Source organism: Pogona vitticeps, chromosome 6 (genome assembly GCF_051106095.1).
Source record: "Pogona vitticeps strain Pit_001003342236 chromosome 6, PviZW2.1, whole genome shotgun sequence".
Taxonomy (NCBI): Eukaryota; Metazoa; Chordata; class Lepidosauria; order Squamata; family Agamidae; genus Pogona; species Pogona vitticeps.
In genome coordinates this window covers 106,697,349-106,719,183 of record NC_135788.1, presented here as the reverse complement: position 1 = coordinate 106,719,183, position 21,835 = coordinate 106,697,349, and the positions used below count along the sequence as shown (strand labels likewise).

Here is a 21,835-nt window from a genome sequence, read left to right as displayed (position 1 = left end):
AGGTAGAGAAGATAAAGAAAAGAGAGGGTAATCTCAGGTAGGCTCAACACATCAAGACAGCAAGTCCAGATGTGCATAGACAAGCAGTAGTAGTAGGATGACCCAGTGTATTCAGTTCATTCAGCAAAAAATACATTCCTCATGTGTGGATGGAAGTGTGAGGATGATGTATTCAAAACTGCAACAAAAATATCTCAATGCCCCAGAACAAACCCAGAATGAGTGGAGAAAACAGCACTGTCTAAATGAGCCCAATGAGTGGAGCTTACCTCTTATGTTTGCCTGGAATGGAAATTAAGGTACTAGAAACATGTATCAATGTACCCATGCTTTGAGTGAGAAAGACAGGGTTGATATGTAGCTTAATTTCACCTATACATTTTCCTTAAACCAAAGAGTTTGCAGGGGTAAGTTCCCTGCTTTTTGAAGAATACATGGACACCTATGTTGAAAAAAGGTCTGTATTTACTGATCTTAAAATAAAATGTAAGGTAAGAGTAATTTTTATAAATGCACTGTAGAAAACCCCCCAAAACAAACAGTGAACATCTACATAACACCTTGGACCTACTGTACAAAGCAGACCAACTTCTCCAAGACAGTGCTAATAAAGAAAACCACATTTACTCAAAATGTGAGGGTGTTGCTATTGCCATTTAAATCTATATTTTGAAGGGTCTGGTCCTACATGCCAAAATATGTTACTCATAAGTCTGTCCTCATGGGGTGTTGATGTGCTCTTCAAAGTTTTCTCCTGGGAAGTACATTCCAGGATCATGTGTGTCCACCAAAAGTTTCCCGCCCAAGGAAAACCAATATTTTTATCCCATTCATGTCACTCTATGTTGTCCCCTGCACAAAAAGTACAAGTAGAGACTTCAAGCATATATGCATGGAAAAAAGTGAGGAAAAACAAGAGCATCAATGAACAATAGGTGTAATTCTTAAAAGTTGTTGAAGGTGGAGCGACACAAAATTCCCTGCATTCATTTCAGCGAGGAAACTCATTAAGTACACAGTAGCTATAGCAACCATATTTTGTGAGGAAACAGCCACAGCAATGGCAGAACTTTATACTAGGGGCACAACTACATTGGAAATTGTTCTGCTGTTTGCACTGCAGTTCTCGGTGTTGGTTGAGGCTTCTACTTTTCTTTGTTTTGCAAGCAAATGCATTTACACCCGTTCAGGTAGTGCAATCATCTACGCCACTGGTTCTTAACCTTGGGTTACTCAGGAGTTTTGGACTGCAACTCCCAGAAGCCTTCACCACCAGCTGTCCTGACTGGGGTTTCTGGGAGTTGCAGTTCAAAAGCATCCGAGTAACAAAGGTTAAGAACCACTGATCTACGCTGTGTAGAACAGCATGAGCAGGGGTGCTAGTGTGTGGCAGGTTGGGGAGAGAGGAAGCAAAGAGGCACTTGCAGGAGTGTCAGTTCTTGTCAACCAAGCATTCCTTATCTCCAAAGGTTTCTTTAAAAAAAAGGTTTTATGTCAGTTCTGAAAAAGTTAGTGATAAAGCACCTAGGCGTGAGAAAGGGAGGAAGAAATTGCAAATCAGCCATTGTTTGCATCTTGTTAAGGCCGCTTTTGTTTCGTCTGTGCCACCTGCAAATCTGGATGGCTACATCAGAAGCTGTCTTAACTAGCTTCTTAAAGAATGCAAAAATATAATTTATGTAGTAAAAAGAAAAACCTAGACACAATATAAAAGGGACACTTAAAATTGTGAAGGACAGGGACGAAGTAAAAAATAAAAGGTAACAGAAATAGGGTCAGAAACCTGAATGTAATTTTTCAGTAACTATCACACAGAGACAAAGATAACTATTACAACAACCAGTGCAAAGAAACAGAGGAAAACAAGAAAGAGGGAAAACAAGAACTTCCAGAAGTTCCAGGAAATCAAAGGGAAATTTAAGCTTCAATGAGGAATGTTGAATGGTTAGGCATCCCACCTAATTAAGAGATAAAAAATATAAGGTGGATACAGTATTCTGAAGCCCTATACGGAAGAGATAAAAGGATGGCATTGTACTCTCCTATAAAGAGAGCATACAATATGCAAACTTTGGGGGGTAAATCCCACTTCTTCAAGGCAAAGCATGTACTAAAAGTCCAAATGTTCATAGCAAGATGGGTTTTGCCAGGCATCCTTAGATGTAAAGTCCAAAACTTCTTGGCAAGATGGATTTTTGCTGACAGTCTTTCATAGATGTACCAATGAGAAAGCACACGGACTCTCAACATCAGCAGAGCAGGACTGCAACCACTAGATAATATTCTTTTTACTGTACTTTAATATGACCCCGATTGGCTAGACCTAGTTTACTAAATTATACCCTAATTCCCAGATGGAGGAGACGCTGCATCCCGTTGCATCTCCGCATTACCCCCCCCCCAGGCCAAGCAGAAATATGTCTGTTTCGAAGAAGGGCCAAATGGAGAGAGGTGTGTGCGCACATGGCCTTTACCCCTTTGTTTGAAGAACTGGGGTGTGAAATCCAATCCACAGCAGCTTGAGCTGCAACTTTAAACAATATTAATGCTTCCTGTTTACATGTAAGAAGGACTGCCTAGCAAAATTCATCTTGCCAACAAGTTTTGGACTTTACATCTAAGGGTGCCTTGCAAAATCCATCTTGCCATGAATGTCTGGACTTTTAGTATTTTGCCTTGAAGTGGGATTTACCCACAAAAGTTTGCATATTGTATGACTTTTTAATTTTTATTAGTAGCCTATACATTTATTGGCTACTCCTTTGAAGAGAAATCCTATGATGGAGTTTTATTTATTTATTTATTTATTTATTTATTTATTTGATTTATATCCCGCCCATCTGATACATCTATACCACTCTGAGCGGTTTTAGAAAGTAATGTGAAAGCTACTTTAAATCACTATGAAGAAATAAATCATCAGAGATAGATGGTATACAGTACTGCTAAAACTATTTCAGGTCACAGAGACTGTCAAAATCTTAGCAAGAATATGACAACAAATATGGAGAACAAAATAATGGTTCGCATGCTAAAAATGTTCAATATATATTCCAATTCCCAAGAAAGCAGATGTCAAAAAGTGCAGTAACTATAGGGCCATTGCTCTAATTCCCCATGTAAGCAAAGTGACGCTCATGATGTTGCAACAAAGATATGTACCTTTTATGGAGGAAGAAATGCCTGGTATTCAAGTTGAATTTTGAAAAGGAAGAGACACTTGAGATTATATTGCACATACTGTATCTGCTGGCTACTAGAGCACACCAAAGAATTTCAGAAGAAGATCCATTATGCTTTGTAGACTATAGCAAACCCTTTGATTGTGTGCATCATGAGAAACTATGGGTTATTCAGAAAGAAATGGTTTGCTTCAGCACCTTATCGTCCTGATGATTAACTGGCATTATGGACAAGAAGCTACCATTAGGACAAAATATGGAGAAACAGAATGGTGTCCTATAGGCAAATGTGTCAGAAAAACATGCATATCCCCTTATCTGCTCAATATGTACTCAGAACACATCACATGGAAAGTCAGACTAGATTCAGATGAATGAGGAATGAAAATTGGTGGAAGAAACTCAATAATTTAAGATACGCAGACGACACCATCTACTGGGAGAAAGCAGCAATGAAAGTACCAAAGCAGGACTGCAGTTGAACATTAAGAAGTCAAAAGTCATGACTACAGAACTACAAAACTTTAATGATGACAATGAAGAAATGGAAGTAGTTAGAGATTTTATATACCATTGTGGTGGAACCCTCATTAACCGAGCAACAGTTACAGAAAGAAAGGCATTGGCTGGAAGAAGTCAGAAAGAATAGCCAATCCAGAAGAGCGAGTGGGAGGTATAAAAAGGAGAGCTGACGAGGAGGGAGCAGAGGAGTTACAGTGGGGTCTTGACTTAAGAACGGCTTGAGTTAAGAACATTTTGACTTAAGAACCGCTCTCATAGGAAAATATTGACTTGACTTAAGTACTTAGATTTGAGTTAAGAACTGAAAAAAAACCACGTGGGAGGCAGGGAAAGTGCAAAATGTGAACTTTCAGTTAACTGTTGGCCAGTGAAAAGGGTGCCTGTCTGCTTCCTCACTCCTCCCAGCGTTTAGAGAGTGGATTGGGAGACAGTCTTCAGACTGCCTGGTACTGCCTGGACTGTATTTTCCCTGCCTTCCCTGAACCTTTCTTGACCTAAGAAAAAAAGAAACAAAATATCCCCCTCTAGTGGTCGAAGGCAGAATAGCAACTTCCCATTAGTTTCTATGGACAGAAAAGAGCAGATACGGATCAAATGGTTTTCAATGCATTCCTATGGGAAATGCAGATTTGACCTGAGAACTTTTTGACTTGAGAACCACCTTCCAATACGGATTAAGTTCTCAAGTCAAGACCCCACTGTAAATTGTATCTAAGGAAAGGACTTTGGATTTTTCCAGTAGACTATACTGTACACAGTATAAGATAATTACCTTGCAGCAGAGAGAGCTAGTTCTGCAGTGGGAAAGTTGACACTTATAATTCATGTAAACTTAAGCTTACGAATGTGCACTTTAACAGTTGTTATATTTCAATAAAGATCTCATTTTTATATTTCAGTTTTAAAACTGATCGGTCTTTCATGAATTGGGCTTAAGGCAAGCCCAGAGAAAGTAAAAGGCAGTTGGAAAAGCTAATCAAGTGTAAGAATGTGTCACTGGAGACCAAGATCATCTACACCAGTGGTTCTTAACCTTTGTTACTCGGATGCTTTTGAACTGCAACTCCCAGAAACCCCAGTCAGGACAGCTGGTGGTGAAGGCTTCTGGGAGTTGCAGTCCAAAACTCCTGAGTAACCCAAGGTTAAGAACCAGTGATCTACACTATTGTATTTCTGATCACCATGTATGGGTATGAAAGCTGGAGAGTAAAGAAACCTGACAGGGAAAAAAATATCATTTGAAATATGATGCAGGAGGATTGCTTTGTAGATGCCCTGGACTGGGAGAAAGATGAACAAATGGGTCCTAGAGCAAATCAAGACTGAACTATCTTTGGAGACAAAAATGATGAAACTAAGGCTGCCGTTGGGAGGAAAGCGATGACAAACCTTGACAGCATCTTAAAAAGCAGAGAAATCACCTTGCTGACAAACGTCTGCATAGTTAAAGCTATGGTTTTTCATGTAGTGTTGTGTGGAAGCGAGAGCTGGACCATAAAGAAGGCTGACCGCAGAAGAATTGATGCTTTTGAATTGTGGTGCTGGAGGAGGCTCTTGAGAGTCCCCTGGACTGCAAGGAGAACAAACCTATCCATTCTAAAGGAAATCAAGCCTGAGTGCTCACTGGAAGGACAGATCCTGAAGCTGAGGCTCCAATACTCTGGTTATCTCATGAGAAGAGAAGACTCCCTGGAAAAGACCCTGATGTTGGGAAAGTGTGCGGACAAGAGGAGAAGGGGACGACAGAGGATGAGATGGTTGGACAGTGTCATCGAAGCGACCAACATGAATTTAACTCAACTCCAGGAGACAGTGAAAGACAGGAGGGCCTGGCATGCTCTGGTCCATGGGTCACGAAGAGTCGAACATGACTGAACGACTAAAGAACAACAACAAAGGCTGCCATACTTTAGACACATCATAAAAATGCAGGATTCTCTGGAAAAGATAATATTGCTGGGAAAGGTTGAAGGCAGCAGGGAAAGAGAAATAACAAATCCAAGATGGATTGATTCCCTCAAGGAAACCACAACTTTGAGTTTACAAGAGCTGATCACGGCTATTGAGGACAGGATATTTTGGAGATTGTTCATTCATGAAGTTGCTATAAGTCAAAGGCAACTTGACAGCATGTAATAACAAGTAACCAGGAGTAGGTTTTTCTATAGAAGGACTCACAGGATGCTCAGTAAAGTAACGGGGAGTCAACAAAATCCTCCTAAGCTGAGCAGTCTTTAATTGTAAGTCCTTTATTGTTTTTAAACTGTCATTTTGCAACTTTTGCAGAGTGTGGGCTGCATACAAGTCGAATAAATAAATAAAAATATTTTAATTGGTGGATTTTAGGATTCTAAAACACAAGTAAAGTGATCTTGTGTGTGAGAGAGAGTGTCAGTGAGCCGTCCTCCCCTAGAAATGTGCAGGAGGAAGTTTGTGGATGTATAGAAGGGATACTTATAGATATAGAAGAAGGGATGACAGAACGGAAGGCAATAGAGGTGTGTTTGTCGGAAGATCAAGGGGAGGAGAAAGGGGAGGAGCAGGATTTGATAATATGGGAGGTAATAAAAGGAGATGATGCGCAAGAATTCAGAATTCAAACGGAACAGAGAGGGAGGGAGACAAGAGATTGTGCAGTACAGACCAAAAAAGAAGAAGCCTCAGCTAAGGTCTGTAACGTGTTAAAAGACTTCCCTAACTTGAAGACTGGCGGAGGATTGCTGCCAGATCCAGACTTACCCAAGGAGGAGAAGAAAGGGACAATTCATTTAGAATGGACTGTGGTAGTTTACCCCCACAACCAAGGTGGGGGAGGAGAGTGATTTGTCCCAGTCCCTCCTACAACCCTCCACCACTAGAAGGGGACTGGGTGAGACACCCCTGTTATGGGACGGTATGCGTGGTCAGGAGTACCCCATCGAGAAGAATGACGGATCACGAGCGCTTTGGTCCAGCCCCAATGTGAGGAGTTGTTAACTCCGGGAACAAAAGTTTTGAGTTACAAGATGTTGCCAGAATTAAGCTGTTTTGAGCTTTTTGATTTGGTTAACCTAGATGTTGAAGTTAATAAAGTTGAACCAGTTGAATTTTCGAAATCGTCTCCATCTCTTATTCCCACCAAAATTAGGGAACCGTCACCAAAACATGAAGAACCCGATCACATCCTGTGAGTCTGAAGTCTGCAGCTTTTCTTTAGAAAGGCCCTGAGCAAGTTGTATAAATAACATAGCTAACTAAACAAGGCCTATTTGAGATTTCTTTAATAATAATAATAATAATAATAATAATAATAATAATAATAATAATAATAATAATAATAATAATAATAATAATAATAATAATAATAATAATAATAATAATAATAATAATAATAATAATAATAATAATAATAATAATAATAATAATAATTACTACTACTACTACTACTACTACTACTATTATTATTATTATTGGTAATCTTGGTAGCTAGAATCAAAGGATCAGAGTAATTATGGGAAACTGTGGCCCTCCAAATATTTTTGGCTGCAATTCCCATGGTCCCTTAGTGGTCAGAGGTTAGGCCTGATGGGATTTGAAGATCAACAGAATCTCAAACACACACAAAAAAACAGGTGATTCACAGTTACCTCTCTAATTTAGAGGTAGACTTGAGCTGCCTTTGACATCAAATCATGTTATCCCTCATAACCTGTGCAGATGCAAACATTTAAAACCCGTACTTTTGCTAATTGTTGCTCCTTATCTGTGCTTCCTCCGAAAGCATGAGGACATGATTGAGGACCTTTTCAGTGGCCTCTTTCGGATTTTGGAACTTTCTGCCTAGAAAGTTAGGTTGGCCAGCCTCCCACTTTCCTTCCTTGGCACACGAAAACCCTTTTCTTGAGGCAGGCTTTCGGCAACTAAAAGACTGAAAAGAACAGAGGCTTCTGTGGAAGTGTTTTGCTTTTCTATTGCTCACTTGTAGATGGTTTTTAACTGTATTGTTTTTAATATGAAAAGTGATTTAATTATATTTTAACATTTACAACATTTCAAATGTTCTTTTTTTTCTAAACCTAGAATGCTATCTTGCATTCCAGTTTGTGTAAGGAAGATATCCTATATAACTAAATAAACAATGGAACACAGGCATGCTCTCAAAGGACTGAAGAAAGCCACACATAGCATAGACACAACACCAGGTGATTTTCAGAACTGGCTTCCTTGATTTTTACACCTAGATGAGCAAATTTTTCCACCTTGGTTTTCTCCTCTAGCATTACTTAGAAGTAAATGCATTATTTGCTTCCCATACTATACCACGCTGCCTTTGTAAAGAGGGTGGTAATCTCTAATATGTAAATAATAATAATAATAACAGCAAGGTATGTGAAATCCTACAACTGGGGGAGGTCGTTCGTGGTTTTTCAGTGGTGGAGGGGAAGCACTCTGCACGTGCTCAGAAGTCGCGTACAGACGATGAAACTCCACAGTAAACCTGAGCACCGAAGGATTTACTTCCAGGTATCTATACATCGGGTGAAAGGGTGACGCTGACTGCGTCGTTGCCGTAGCAACGAGAAAGACGAACGCCTAAGAACTCTCCCCATCTCTCGCGCGCGTGCCCTAAGAGCCCCTCGTAGACTACGTCAGGCGCTGCTGTCATGGTAACAACTGCACCGCCTGAACCAATAGAGAAAGGCTGCGCTGCGCGCGCCGTGGATCTTCCGCGTCGCTCTAGCCTTGAAGACGCGTTCTCTCCATGGTCACATGTTTTTGTTACTCTATGTCCGCCGAACCCCGCGCGACCTTTTTTCCCTCCGGGTTGACGACGAAGACGGAAGTGGAAGGAAACAGGGTCACCTGACGAAGGAAACCCGGAAGCGGAAGTGGCGCGCGAGAGACAGGGAGAGAGACGGGCAGGCAAACCCGCCCTCCTGGAAGGGACCCAAGGCCGGGATGGTAAGTGACAAGGGGTACGGAGCTCAACGGAGCCCCGGATCACTTCCCCACCGCGCGCGGAGAAACCTCTTCCCTGTCCAGGCCCTCCTTCCTGCGCCGGGGAGGGGCCGTTCCTCTCCCTCCCTCCGCTTCCCCCGGAGGAATCTCTCGCGCTCCCAGGTCCAGAAACCTTTATTTACTTTATTAGGCGGTAGTATGTGCTCACTTGTTTGGGAGGGAGAGCCGCTGGCCTGGCTAGCTGTTGCTTCCAAGAAAGAACCGTCCACCTCTGGGACCATAGCGTGCGGTGTGATCGTCTGTGGGATGGCTTTCTACCTATGTCCTGTGGGCTCTGCTCTGGACTTTCCATCAGGAGTGCCTACTTTCCCAGTTGTTCCTGTAATGTCTGATCTTTAAAAAAAAAGGGGGGGGGAGGAATATTATTTTGGTCCTGTACATCCTTTGCACTCTGCATATCCTAGGTTCATTTCTTGACACCTCTAATTGAAAGGATCTCTATTTGTAAGGCTGAAATAAACCACTGCCTGAGATTCTGCTGGTGAGTCCAGAGTAATGTTTTCACACTGAGCTTTTTTCTTGTTTTCTCTTAGTCACCATAAAGCAGTCAATTTCTAAGAAACCTGCACTCCCAATTATGGGTTGGAGATTCATTTTGAGATTTAACACATCAAAAAAAGGATACTATTTCTGAGCTTAACACTGAATTTCAAAGAAAGCATTAATGTTTGCTCTCCCTAAAGATGAGAACCATGTGCAAAGTCGTAATTTGGACCTTACGGTGCTATGCTATATATATATATATATTATTTTTATTTTCTTACCTGGTTTCTCTCTCTCTTTTTCCCCCTTTTCCCCCTCTTTTTGCTGTGCTGCAACCTGTTTGCTTCTTTGGTGCTTGTACTGCGGTCCTTCAATTTAAAGGTTACCTTGTGCATTTAACATTGAGATGCTTTTTCTACAAGAATTGTCAGTGTCTTGTCCTTTGTGATGACACAAAATTAGGTTATGTTTTTAGCTGCTTCAGAAGCTTGGATTTCAATTCCCCACTGTACCTTGTAGGAAAAGAGTCAACCTGTGTAAATAAGGCATCCAAAGAAGAAGCAATTGATAAACCATCTCTGATTACTCTGTTTCTATAAAATTGTGAGGAGGGTCATCACGAGTTAGAATCATGAAGCAGAATCAGTTTCAGAGCATATAATGATTAATACCATTTTACAGCTGTTGCATTCTTCATATGAACTTTTGAGATATGTGGTTTTGTGTAGTTGAATTGTGGTCCTTCGATTCAGTATTAAACAAAACAACAGATTTTGGTCTATAAGAAAAAAAAATCCAAAATCCACAGCTAGGTAATTTCTTTATTAGGACCATCTAAAAATGTTCAGCATTGTGGTTGAGGTTTTGTGATATGGAGATCTGAGAGCTTCCTCAGACCTCTGTGCATGTTAGGTTGGCCTAAAGATATTGCCTGACAGTGAGTTTTGGTGCAGATGTACATATCTGATTTTTAAAAGCAACACCACCTTTTCCCCCTGCATATCACAAACATAAATAGTTGTCCTCACAGGTTGTATTGTTCCTATATTTTCAAATAGCCTCTCTGTTTCTCCTCCTGCAGGTGACGAAGCCAGTGGAACCAACAATATCCCAGTCCTGGCACTGGATGTGTGGTCAACCAGCCCCACCTGGGCAGTCATGAACGGAAGCGCAGTGCCCCTGTCACCTGTAGGGGGAGGGATGGTGGGGGAGCCTACTTCTCTCTCCTCACCGGGCTGGAGGGAATTCTGCGAGGTGCACGCTCGTGCTGCAGCTGTGGACTTTGCTCGCCGCTTCCGGGCCTTTCTGGGGGAAAACCCACAGTTTGCCACACCTGGAGCTGAAGCCGCTTTCTCACGCCGCTTTGCTGAGCACTTCCTGGAGCATTTTGAGGCAGAAGTAAGCCGGGCCTATGCCAGTGACTCGCCACCGCGATGTGACATTGCCCCGTTCACAGGTTGTTCCTCTGTTCGTGACCTCTCCGAGACTTGCAGTGACTCTTCAGTTGCCTCTCCCGTGGAGCCTCCCTTGGGGCCACCGTCTGGCCTCTCCAGCAGCCAGTCCCGCAGCTCTGAAGATGTTTCTACCATGGTGGCAGTCACTGCCACCAAACCAAAGTTGAAAAAGCGTTTCTCTTTGCGCAATGTGAGCCGCAGTGTCCGGGGGAGTGTCCGTGGCATCCTGCAGTGGAAGACCTCGACTGACTCATCTCCGGGTGGTGGAGGAGATGGGGCAGCCACAGGAGCCAACAGTAATTCAAACTCTTCAGCAGGCGGTGACTCTGATCGTTGGACTCATCGGTTTGAGCGCTTGCGGCTTAATAAAGCCTCCCCAGCCACCCTCCGCATGGAACTGGCTAGTGTGCGGCGTGAAGGCCTACTGAACTACATTGTAGCTGATGATGGGTCGGGTGGGGGTAGCCGGACACGCTGGCAGAAATGCCGTCTTCTCCTGCGCAAAGCAGGGAAAGGGGAGGGGGAGGGGTACCTTTTGGAGTTCTACATCCCACCAAAGGTGAGTAGTGGGACACTGTCTCATTGTGGGGGTGGAGAGGGTGGCAGAAGATACTTGATTTGGTGAGAGGAAAGTAATGTCGCCAAACCAAGGCTTGGTGTTTCAGGGGCTTTTGGTTTGGGGCTGAGGGAGTGTTGTACATCTGTCTCTCTCCTTACTTTAACCCCCAGGCATCAAAACCACGGGTCAGCATCGCCTGTTCCTGCGTAGTGGATGTGCGGACAACAACCCCCCTGGAAATGCCAGACAAAGAAAACACCTTTGTACTCAAGGTTAGAACAAAGCTGGGATGGGTGTACCCATAGCGTCTTCCTAATAAGAAGCTGTTAGTGCCCAGGTAGATATCCAACGAGTCCATTTTAAACCCCATGGAGGCAATCTAGGGCTTTCCAGATGTTTGGGCCTGCAACTTTAGCCTCTAAATGTTAGCCATGCTGGTGGGGGCTCATGGGAGTTGTATTCCAAGAAACCTCCAGGGCAGCAGGTTTTCCATGCATGTCGTAGAACCTGTTTTGTAAACCTAATGGGAACCATAGTGTATATTTTCCCAGTGGCTCTAGACTGATCCAATTTACACAGTGTTCTCTCAGTGGAGAAGTGAACACCTTCCCCCCTTTACTTAGCTTCTCAGTAACAGAAGGAGGTTCTTTGTCATACCAGCCTATGCAGGTAGTGTTGACAGGGGAAAGTCAACATTTTTTTTCAGCATTCCTTACTCTTCACGCAATGTAAATTCCCTTCATATGCTATGAGACCTGCATGCACCTGAAGAGTTGGTGGAATATGTGGGTGTGTCATGATTTTTTCACATTGAAAGCATGGCATATTCAGCAGTGAAGGCTAGATGAGCAGCCAAGGTAGCTGATGGGCAGGGTAAGACAGGAGGGGACAGGTTGATGTTAATGTAATTCTCCAACCACCACTGCTTGTGTTGGATTGCCCCCCTTTTGTCTGATGGGGAAGGCAGGTTGACTCTTTTATTACTGGTTCTTTGCATGAGTGTTTTTAAAAAGTATCATATGCATTGTTTTGTGAAATCCTGAGTATTTACAGGTGGCTTATGAAGAAAGTTGTCCCAAAACATGTTTGGCTTCCGCGGTTGGATATAATCCTTGCAATCAATTGTATCTTCCATCTATTGAGGATCATTTAATTTTCCTCTTCTAAGGCTTTTTTTTAGGGGGAGGATTATTAGCAGGATGTTATGTATCTATAATTTCCCCCCTTTTTGTTCCCTGTTCCTCTAGCTATCAAGCTCCTTGGAGTACATCCTTGAGACGGTTGACTCGCTGCAGATGCGTTCATGGCTAGCAGATATTCAGGAATGCATGGGCTTAGGGTAAGTGGCACTTGGTGCTGCAGAGTGATAATATAGCGTATGATGTCCTTATAATTTGTTTTTGCTAGAATGAAGGCATAACTAAGTTGCATCACAACTGTAATAAATAAAAGATACCTTTGCCGATTGTGCAATGTAATTTTAACTTTCAGCTTTATAGTTACAGGTGTGTAGCCTCACTAAAGTGTGGAGGAGGAATATCGTATAGGAAGAGCTGCTTTGTGTTCATTCTAGTGCTCCATTGTGGATACTGCGGTAGTGAGGAGATGGACAGGAGTGTTGTTTTTTTCATAACCTACAAACTTCTAGCATTCTGCAGTCTGTTTACAAACTAAAAAGTTAATATTTAACTAGTTTTGATATTCAGAAAAGTAAGAGTTTCTTGATGGAACAATGCAACTACAAAGGTGACTGTTTTGGGGTGACAGCCTAGGAAATATATTAGTAACTTAACAGCTAGATTGTTACTGAATATTTATGTGCACAAGAGGAATAACAGAAGGTTAATTGACAGAATGCTGGTTGGATATCAGTCACATGCCTAATTGTGTGTCCACTTGTGCACCTGGCCTGTACCCAGCACCTCATCTGTTTGCCATGGCAGGCGATCCAGGATGCAAGTGAGACAGGAGTGACCATTCTCTGGGATTCTTACTTATTAGAAAGATAAACAATGATAGCAAAGATCCCACTTGGGCAGCATTTTGTTTCCAAGAAAACAAAAGCTTTCCTTTGAGAAACTTACAAGCAGGGCATGAATGCTGCATCTCTCCGCCATCACATGCACCTATGGGTTTTCCCTGCCACTTGGTGCTCAGATGAATACTGTTTGTAAATGTAGAGGTTTTGTGTTAGCTGTGGAGCTGATAGAACGTATCTTTGCAGTGAGAGCACTGACAGTCTGGAGCAGCCATGCATGAACCACTCGGAGAGCATGCCCAGCCGGGAGCTTCCTATGGTGCCGAGTGAAAGCAATGAACAGCTAAGCCAAGGTTTGTGAATGTCTGATGTAATGTGTGTGCACACACATACTCACCCTGCCTCCTACAAGATGTTTACTTACTCATTTGTCCCGCATAAGCTGTTAGTGTGGTAAACAATTTTTTCCCAAGGAAACACCATTTAAAACAAAGCATTGCTACACAAGATCTCAGTTTTCACCCTATCAGTGCTACAAATATGCAAACTTTTCAGAAAATGCCAGACTTCAGAGGTAGCACTGTAGTATTAATTAAAAAGTTGCCAAAACCAAAAGAAAAGAAAAAGCTGTCACTACCATTTACTGCAGTGGGAAAGATAACATGGAAGCTTCTCATAAGATATGACAGTATGGTGGTTAGGGGCATCAATGATATATCTACTATGGTGATTGTGAAAACTGAACATCAGCTCTATCCATCCTGGAACAGAGCAAGTCCAGTAGATTAGCTTGTGATCTGGTAGCATGTCTTAGAATCTGGTAAGGGACATATCTTTGGATATCAAATAAGTTGAGAAAGTGTACAAACTGCCAAAGACGTCTGCCAGGTCACTAAAATATAATGTGGAAAGACGAAAGCAAACCACCTGTCTTCCAATTACAAGATTGAAATATTTTTAGGTGATTATCACCTTACTGTTCATTTTGTGACAAGGTAGTTAGGGCTAGTGTGGTGTTTTGGTTGTTGTAATGTCACATTACAAGTAGGGAAACGTGGGTGCAACTCTCCCCTTTAGTCATGAAGCTTTTGGAGTGACATTTACCTGCTATGCAGGTAAAATGAAGAGGGAGAGACTGCATTTATTATTGTATCATGAATGTTTCTGTAACAAGTTACAGTGCTAGTAGTTTGTGAGCACAAAATAAACAACCATAATTGGCACTTTAAAAATGGGATGTTGCATGAACTACATTTGAAGGTTGGGGAGGGGGATGAGAGGAGTCTTTCAAAAATTACCACTGCCAGGATGATTTTACCACTGTCCGCACTTCTTTAAAATTAAAGGCTACAGCTGTCCATTCCATGGCCTCCAGCAGCTTTCTCATAATAACAAGGGCCCTGTGGGAGCTTCAGGACCTTTGGCTGGGAGTGGAATGGGAAATTTTTAATCTCCAAAATAAGCAGCTGAGGATGTCCTAGTAGCTTCCTTCATTTCACCAGTAAAATTATTATAGGGGGGGAGACAACGGGAAAGCTTGTTATTGTAAAGGAATGGAACATAGAAGTCCTTTTTCCATCTATTTCATTCAGCTTATCCAATGATCTGCCAGTAGAGCCAGAAATCTACTTTCTTTCCAGTCTAGTATGAAAGCTCATAAAAGATCCACAGACTGAGTTCTCATGATCACCCCATGGTGACCACTCCTTGGTATGAAAAAAGGTGCCCCAGTTCAATTACTTCCATTTATATGACTATTATTAATTGGGGGAAATTCTTTGAATCCCTCTATGCTTTCAAATTCCCAGTGTGGTGTAATAGATAGAACAGTGGACTATGTCTTTGGAGAACAGAGTTCGAAACCCCACTTGGTCATGGAAACTCATAGCTGAACTGGTAAAAGCACTCCTTAATTATCTTACCTCGAAAGCCCTGTTAGGGTCACTCTTAAGACAGTTCTGACTCAATGGCACAGAACACACACATGCTTTCAAATTAAGTATTAGTTGTTAGGTATTTGTTGTGTTTGTATGTGTTTTTAATGTGTTGTGAACTGCACAGAGTGTGTGCAATATATGGGGCAATATGCAAACTGAAACAATAAATATAAGCCTTAGGCAGTATAAGTGAAAGCACAGAATTTCAGCCAGTGTTTTAACCACATGCATATTTAACATTCTCAAACCAGGAATAGCTCAGTGTTGCTTAATTAATCCAGAAAGTAGCATTTTTTCACAATCTGGGAGTTCATTCTAACATGATATATTTCTGAATGAAAATACATTCTAATTAATTTCATATTCGACCATAGGATTTAATTAGATCTACTTATTATGCTGCTATTAGGGTATATGAACGTCAGTGTCAAGTAATTATTAAAAGACTGCTTATCATCTACTTGCCATAGCTGAAATACTGATAGCTAAACAGAAAAGTAGTGAAATACTGTATTCATAAAAAAGGAAAAGAAAAGCAGACTAATAAAAACCATGGAAATAAAAGCATTTCAGTGAATAAGAAACAAGGAGTTTATTTGTTTAGTTTTACAAAAAATGGAAACATGTATAGGGTTCAAGATTGTATGGCTATTGGAAAATAAAAGAAAAGGGAGCAAGTGATAGAAATGGTAATTTATAAATATATCAGCATGTAGAAATATAATTGCTTGTATAACATTAATAGATTGGGTTCACGGTAAAAACAGATTTCTGAGTATATGCTTGCACCAGGTACAGTAAGTTGTTGCACCAGCTTTTTTAGAAGCCAGCTGTGTTATTAGCCTGTGATCTGGCCTCTCTGTGACGTCCCCAGGTGCCTACGGTGGACTGATGGAACGCCCCTCAGCATCCATGTCCCCCAGCTCAGTCTCTATTGCTGCCTCGCACTTTGATTCAATGGAGCTGCTGCCTCCAGAGCTGCCACCTCGGGTGCCGATTGACGAAGGCCCATTTCCTGCTGGCCTCCTCCATACAACCTTCCCAGAAACCCCTGATACTTCAGGTAATTGTTCGCTATAAGCAGGAACTCCTTGCTTTCTATCCTGGATTCTATCTTATGAATCGTCCGCGTGCAGAACTCCTTCCCCACTGAAGCCACATTCCTTTGGGAGTCATGTGCCAGAGGCTGGTAGTAGACATAGTCCGAGCCAGCGGTGAGTAGGGTTGCAATGTTCCGTTAGATTGCACATTCTTTCCCTCTTTGCTTGCTCCCACTCCCTTGTCTTTGTCCCATCTTGTTTGGGGGTCACATAAAATGAGAGCAAGGAGCTCCTATTGCTTCTGGGCTGGAAGTGCCCCAAACCAAGGGAAGAAACGGTGGTTCCCAACCTTGGGTAACCCAGGTTGTTCTTGGACTGCAACTCCCGGAGGCCTTCACCACTAGCTGTGCTGGCTGGGGGTTTCAGTCCAAGAACACTTGGGTTTACCAAGGTTGGGAACCACTGTTGTAGAATCCGGACTTCTCTGAATGTTCCTTGGGAGTCTCCTCCTGTTGCTTCTCTCTCTACTTCAGGGTCCTTCCTCTTCCAAGGGGAACCTGATCCCGGTGGGGGAAGTCTTGGTGACACAGAGCATCACCTCTCTGAATTTCCTTGGTTCCATGGCACCCTGTCCCGTCTCAAAGCAGCCCAGCTGGTGTTGGCAGGGGGTACCAGCAGCCACGGCGTTTTCTTAGTGCGTCAGAGCGAGACACGGCGAGGCGAATATGTCCTGACCTTTAACTTCCAGGGGAAAGCCAAGGTGAGTGCAAGGACACAGCTGGTCTCTGCTGGGGAGTGCTGGGGTTGTGGGGCAGAGCAAGCTCGGGCTCCGGGAGTGGCTCACCGGTCTCCCCTTTGTCCCTCTAGCACCTGCGCCTCTCCCTTAATGAGGATGGGCAATGCCGGGTTCAACATCTCTGGTTCCAGACGATCTTCGACATGCTGGAGCACTTCCGGGTCCATCCCATCCCTCTTGAGTCAGGCGGCTCCAGCGATGTGACGCTTGTCAGCTATGTGGTGGCTTCGCAAAGGCTGCATGGTGAGGGTGGGAGGAGCTGGGTGCCAGGCGGGGAAGAGCATAGACACCCCTTGCCAGTCCATGTCATGCTCCATCTCCCACCCATCTCCTTCCATCGTGGCTCCAGACATGTGCCTCTCTCCCTGTTCTTCCTGCCCAGGCCTTGTGCTCCAGCCCTGTACAGTGTATATTGGTCACCAGGGGAGGAGGGGAGAGAAACTCACCCCGTCCACGTCCTCCCCTCCCTCTCTTCCCTCACCCCCCAATCCCTGTTTCTGATGTGGGCATCTCTGTCACAGGCCGGGACCGGGCTGGGAGTCGAGCGCCGGTGTCTGGGTTCAGTGGGGACCCCGACTCGCCCCCCAACCTCATCTCCATCCTTGCTGCCGCCTCTGCGGGTGACTGCGTGTAAGTGTGCAATAGCTTCCCCTGGGGAAGAAGGCTGGGAATATGAGAGAGCGTGTGTGTGTATCTCACGGCCCCACACCATAGCCCATCGCTATCTCCATGGGTCGTGTGAGCGTGCAGTGCCTGCCCCGCTGTGTCTGTGATGCCTGGAGGCAGGGGGAGAAGTTTAAAAGTGAAGATGCTTCTGCTCCAATCTCCAGAAAGGGCAGGGCAGGGCAGGATGCAGTTCTCAATGCTGAGGAGCCAGTATTACCACGTAGAATTGAGGATGGATTCCCAGATTCTCCAGTTGGCATAGCTAATAGTCTTGCTTGCTGGGGTTTGGAATGGGGGAGAGGTATGTGGGTGGTGGCTCTAGTCTGAAAAAGGATTTTTTCTATCTTGTGGTAGAGCCAGGACTGGGTTAGATGACGACTTACAGGTTGATGCAATTTTTTTTTTTAGTTGGACTGTGGTCCACTAATCAGCTGGGTACCAAATTGTTGGTCTGGGTGTACAATGCAGACAGTCTCGTTCTTTAGATTTGAGTTACTGTAAAGGAGAGATTCTAATACAAAGCTGTAAAAGCAACCAGTGGAGCTGCACAAAAATCTGCTCCAATCGATGCTCATTATTTCATGAACAATGAGCCCAAAGTCTCTCATGACAGGGAAGGAGCAGGGAACAGGAGGAAAGGTTTAGTCTTGCTCTTGTTAAACTGATTCAGACCTCAAAAACTGCCCATCTTCCAAAAATTACCCTGAGATCTACCAGTAAAACTCACCAGTCGACCATCTATCAGATCCTGAGTTAGATGAACCAGTAATCTGATAAGGAATAAAAGCAGCCGCTCGTGTATCTTCTCCGTAACTGGGACTGCACTGTGGCCATGAGGGGCTTCAAATGATACTACAAGTGCTGCCAGACCTGGCATGTTTGGCAACCTCTCCTTTGGCAAACAAAGCCTCTCTGTGCCTTTTCGCAACTGTAGTAGCAATTAACGTGATGAAGCCCGTTCTATAAAATCTGCTTTGGATATAGCCATATTATGTAAAACAACAGAATAATATTAACTGCACACAATTAAAGAGACTACCTGGGCTCCTATATGGTAGCTTTGCTCTCTTGCCCTGTTTTAGTAATCGGTTGTAAGTAACAACAAGTGGCTGGTATGATTCTGAATTCAGGGGCTCAGTCTACTCATTCCCGTTATTGTAATGCCGAGTTAAAGACTTACCGTTGGGACAACGTAGGGCTGACGGACTCAAAGCTGAGCGATTCCTATCTTCTGTGATCAGCATGGTAGTCTTACCTCTGTGGTATGCAGTGTAGCATTCAAAGCAGCCTAAGAAATGGAAAGTCTTTCTAAACAGCTATAAGTGCAAGCTAGGTTGTGCTGTGAATGGAGATCAGTCTGTACAGTTACTTTTCCATGGACAGGGAATAAGAGGAGGCACATCTTTGAAAGGGCATGGTTGTTTTCTAAACGAAGGCTAATTAGCCTTCTTGACTGTGAAAAACTGGTTGCAGGTGCTCCACGGTGGACTCAGATGTCAGTTTTCTAGCTCTTTGTCATGCCCAGTTTAATCCTGAAATTTTTTTAAAAAGGGGGGCTTGGCAGGGGAGAAGCTTTAAGGCAGTGGGTCCCAAATCTGAGTCCTCAGAGATGGTCAGACTTGAGCTCCTAGAAACCTCAGGCAGCACGGCTAATGGCCAAGGGAATGATGTGTGGGAGTTGGAGGCCAACATCCTAGGACCCATTGCTTTAGGTATGTGGGAGTATTTGACATTCAACACACACTGGATCACATGGAAAAGTTATTCCATCACTGCAGCTGAATAATGTAAGCCAGGAATCTTGAGATTTCACTCTAATGCAGAACCTCAATTCGGGGGCAGGGAGAACTTCTGGCTGCAGAGATGACAATGGGTAGTTCTGGAGAGGGTAGCTCTTGTTGGCCAGGTGGTCATGTTTGGTGTCCTTCATATCATGCCCTACAACTCTCTGACTAGCTAGGCTCTGCTGTCTTAATATTTCTGGATTTCATTCTGTCCCAGAGTGCTACCTGGAGGGATATATCAACACCAAATAGCCGTAAAATCTGGGGGGAAAAAAATTTCTTGACTTTGCATCATGTGTTCATGGTTACACTTCCAAGGAAGCTGCTTCTCTGAAAGGGAACCCACCTTGTGCTGGGCATCAGTTGAAGACTAGAGCTGTATCACAGTGTTTGGAATTTGCAGATCTTAGCATGGAAGGCAGAAAGATCATTGGGCACACATGTTATCTCGGCCTCCACGCTCAGCTATGCATTTAAAGTCGCAATAAATACACACTTGAATTTTAATATCTAGATCAGTGGTTCCTAACTTTGGGAACCCCAAGTGTTCTTGGACTGCAACTCCCAGAAGCCTTCACCACTAGCTGTGCTGACTGGGGTTTCCGGGGGTATCGGTCCAAGAACAACTGGGTTCTCCATGATTTGGAACCGGTGGTCTAGATTCAGAAGTTTTTGACTCTAAAACATGATAGTATGAAATCAACTACCATACTGTGGCATATGTTTAATACAAGTCCACCCACAGTATGTTTCTTTCCAAGCAGTCCCCAAATGAGAGTGTTTGAAGTGCTCTGGCTGCAGATGAGGGATGGGCAAACTGTGCTCCCTCCCACATTGTTGGATTGCACCTCTCATTAGCCCTAACCAGCAGAGCTGATGCTGAAGGATCATGGGAGTTGTAGTCAGGCAATATCTGCATACTACACTTTGCGTACCCAATACAGATAGAAGGCAGCTGTAAACAAAATCTGGCCCGGGAACCTCTGTTCTGGATTAGATGTGGTTCAACAGAGGGGGTCCCCTCAGCTGACTCACGGTGTCCGCCATTCCAGTTCTTGCCTTAACTCCACATCATCCTGTCTCTTTGTCTGTCCGTCTCTTTCTGTTTTCTCCACAGAACCGAACACCTCTCGTAACCTGCCGCCTCCGCCACCTCCGCTTCCCCCAGCCCGGCCACCCCACGTACCCCCAGACCATAGACTGCCAGAGGCCGAGGGGCAGGTGGAGGAGGAGGGCAGCCGGGCGGTGCCAGAGGTGGACGAGGGAGCAGCCCCAAGAGGAGGGGGATCCCTTCCCTTGCCAGAGGAGCCAGAAGGACGAGCCAGGGCTGTGAACAACCAATATTCCTTTGTCTGAGACTCAAATCGAGACGAGAGAAAGGAAACAGCCTTCATTACACCCATCGCTGGACGGAGTTCAGGCCCTGACTGTGGGTACAAGATGGGCTCAAATGTCTAATAGTTCTAGACTTTTCCTCCAATGATCTGTGATGGCGGGGACTGGCCTTACCCCCCCCCTTTCCATCTCTCCTTCCTTCTCGTCTTTTGCTCCCAACTTGCAAGAGCTTGGTACGCACTACAGCCATGTTTTCATTGTTAAGGAATGAACTCGCTCTTTCCTCCATCCCACGGCCTTCAGCCCAAAAACTTGCAGCTGGGCAAGAGTATTCTCTTATCGTAAACACTACACAGAAGAAGTGGTGGTGGTGGAGGGGGTGATCTTCCCACCCCATCCCCTGATTAAATGTGGACTCTGGACAAAGTCTTCTATACCCCTGCTCTTTTTCTGAATGTATGGAGTCTCCGAATGTAATGCCTGCTCCCTTCCCATCTCTCCCTTGAGGTGGGGGGAGGGGATGGTGAACTCCTCCTTCTCTGCCCAGAAGTATATTTATAATTCTTTTTGTCACTCCCCTCTATAATCCCTGAGCTTGGGGACTGGCCACACATTGTAGTCTCCACCACCCAGCTAAATTAAAAGTGTTATGAACATATACTTTCACAGATAACTGACCCCTTCCTTCCCCCCCACTGCACCTTTTTCCTTCACCACAACTTAAGATTTATTTTTTTACTGTGGACTAGTTGGACTGGTCAGACCCACTTTTGTCTCTTCAGTTCTCTCATCTTTTTTTTAATTTACTCTGAGGTACCATTCATCTGTGTCCTTTTTTTATGTTTATTTTTGGGAGTTTGTATAAAAATAAAGGAAACATCATTTTACCTTTTAAAAGGAACATTTGTGAGTTAAGAAGAAGACTCAACGACCACAGACTGGATCTAGGCAGATGTTGGGCCTGGACGTTTCTCTTTTTGAACCTTTGCACGGAGTCATCCCAGGCTAGCTGTTTTGAAGGCATGTTCCTGCGTTTGGTCTTTTAAAAAATGAGGTTTTAATACTTGGTATTATGTAGTGCACGGGTGGCCAACTGTGGCC

At 43.8% G+C, this 21,835-nt stretch overlaps 1 protein-coding gene across 4 annotated transcripts; it reads left to right on the top strand.

Moving 5' to 3' along the window:
• The first annotated feature begins 8,495 nt into the window (after positions 1-8,495).
• Positions 8,496-21,631, top strand: SH2B1 (SH2B adaptor protein 1). 4 transcript variants are annotated; one of them, XM_020792778.3, is made up of 10 exons: positions 8,496-8,645; positions 10,267-11,198; positions 11,369-11,470; positions 12,446-12,537; positions 13,423-13,529; positions 15,988-16,176; positions 16,687-16,913; positions 17,021-17,192; positions 17,471-17,579; positions 20,517-20,674. In XM_020792778.3, exons 2-10 carry the CDS (start codon positions 10,344-10,346, stop codon positions 20,533-20,535), a joined length of 1,872 nt encoding a protein of 623 aa, XP_020648437.3. In that variant the 5' UTR covers positions 8,496-8,645; positions 10,267-10,343; the 3' UTR covers positions 20,536-20,674. The 4 variants fall into 4 exon arrangements, with proteins under 4 accessions (XP_020648437.3, XP_020648435.3, XP_072860645.2 ...); XM_073004544.2 differs by lacking the exon at positions 17,471-17,579 and adding an exon at positions 9,107-9,183 and having other exon boundaries at positions 8,518-8,645; positions 20,517-21,631; XM_020792776.3 differs by lacking the exon at positions 17,471-17,579 and having other exon boundaries at positions 20,517-21,631.
• The last annotated feature ends 204 nt before the right edge of the window (positions 21,632-21,835 follow it).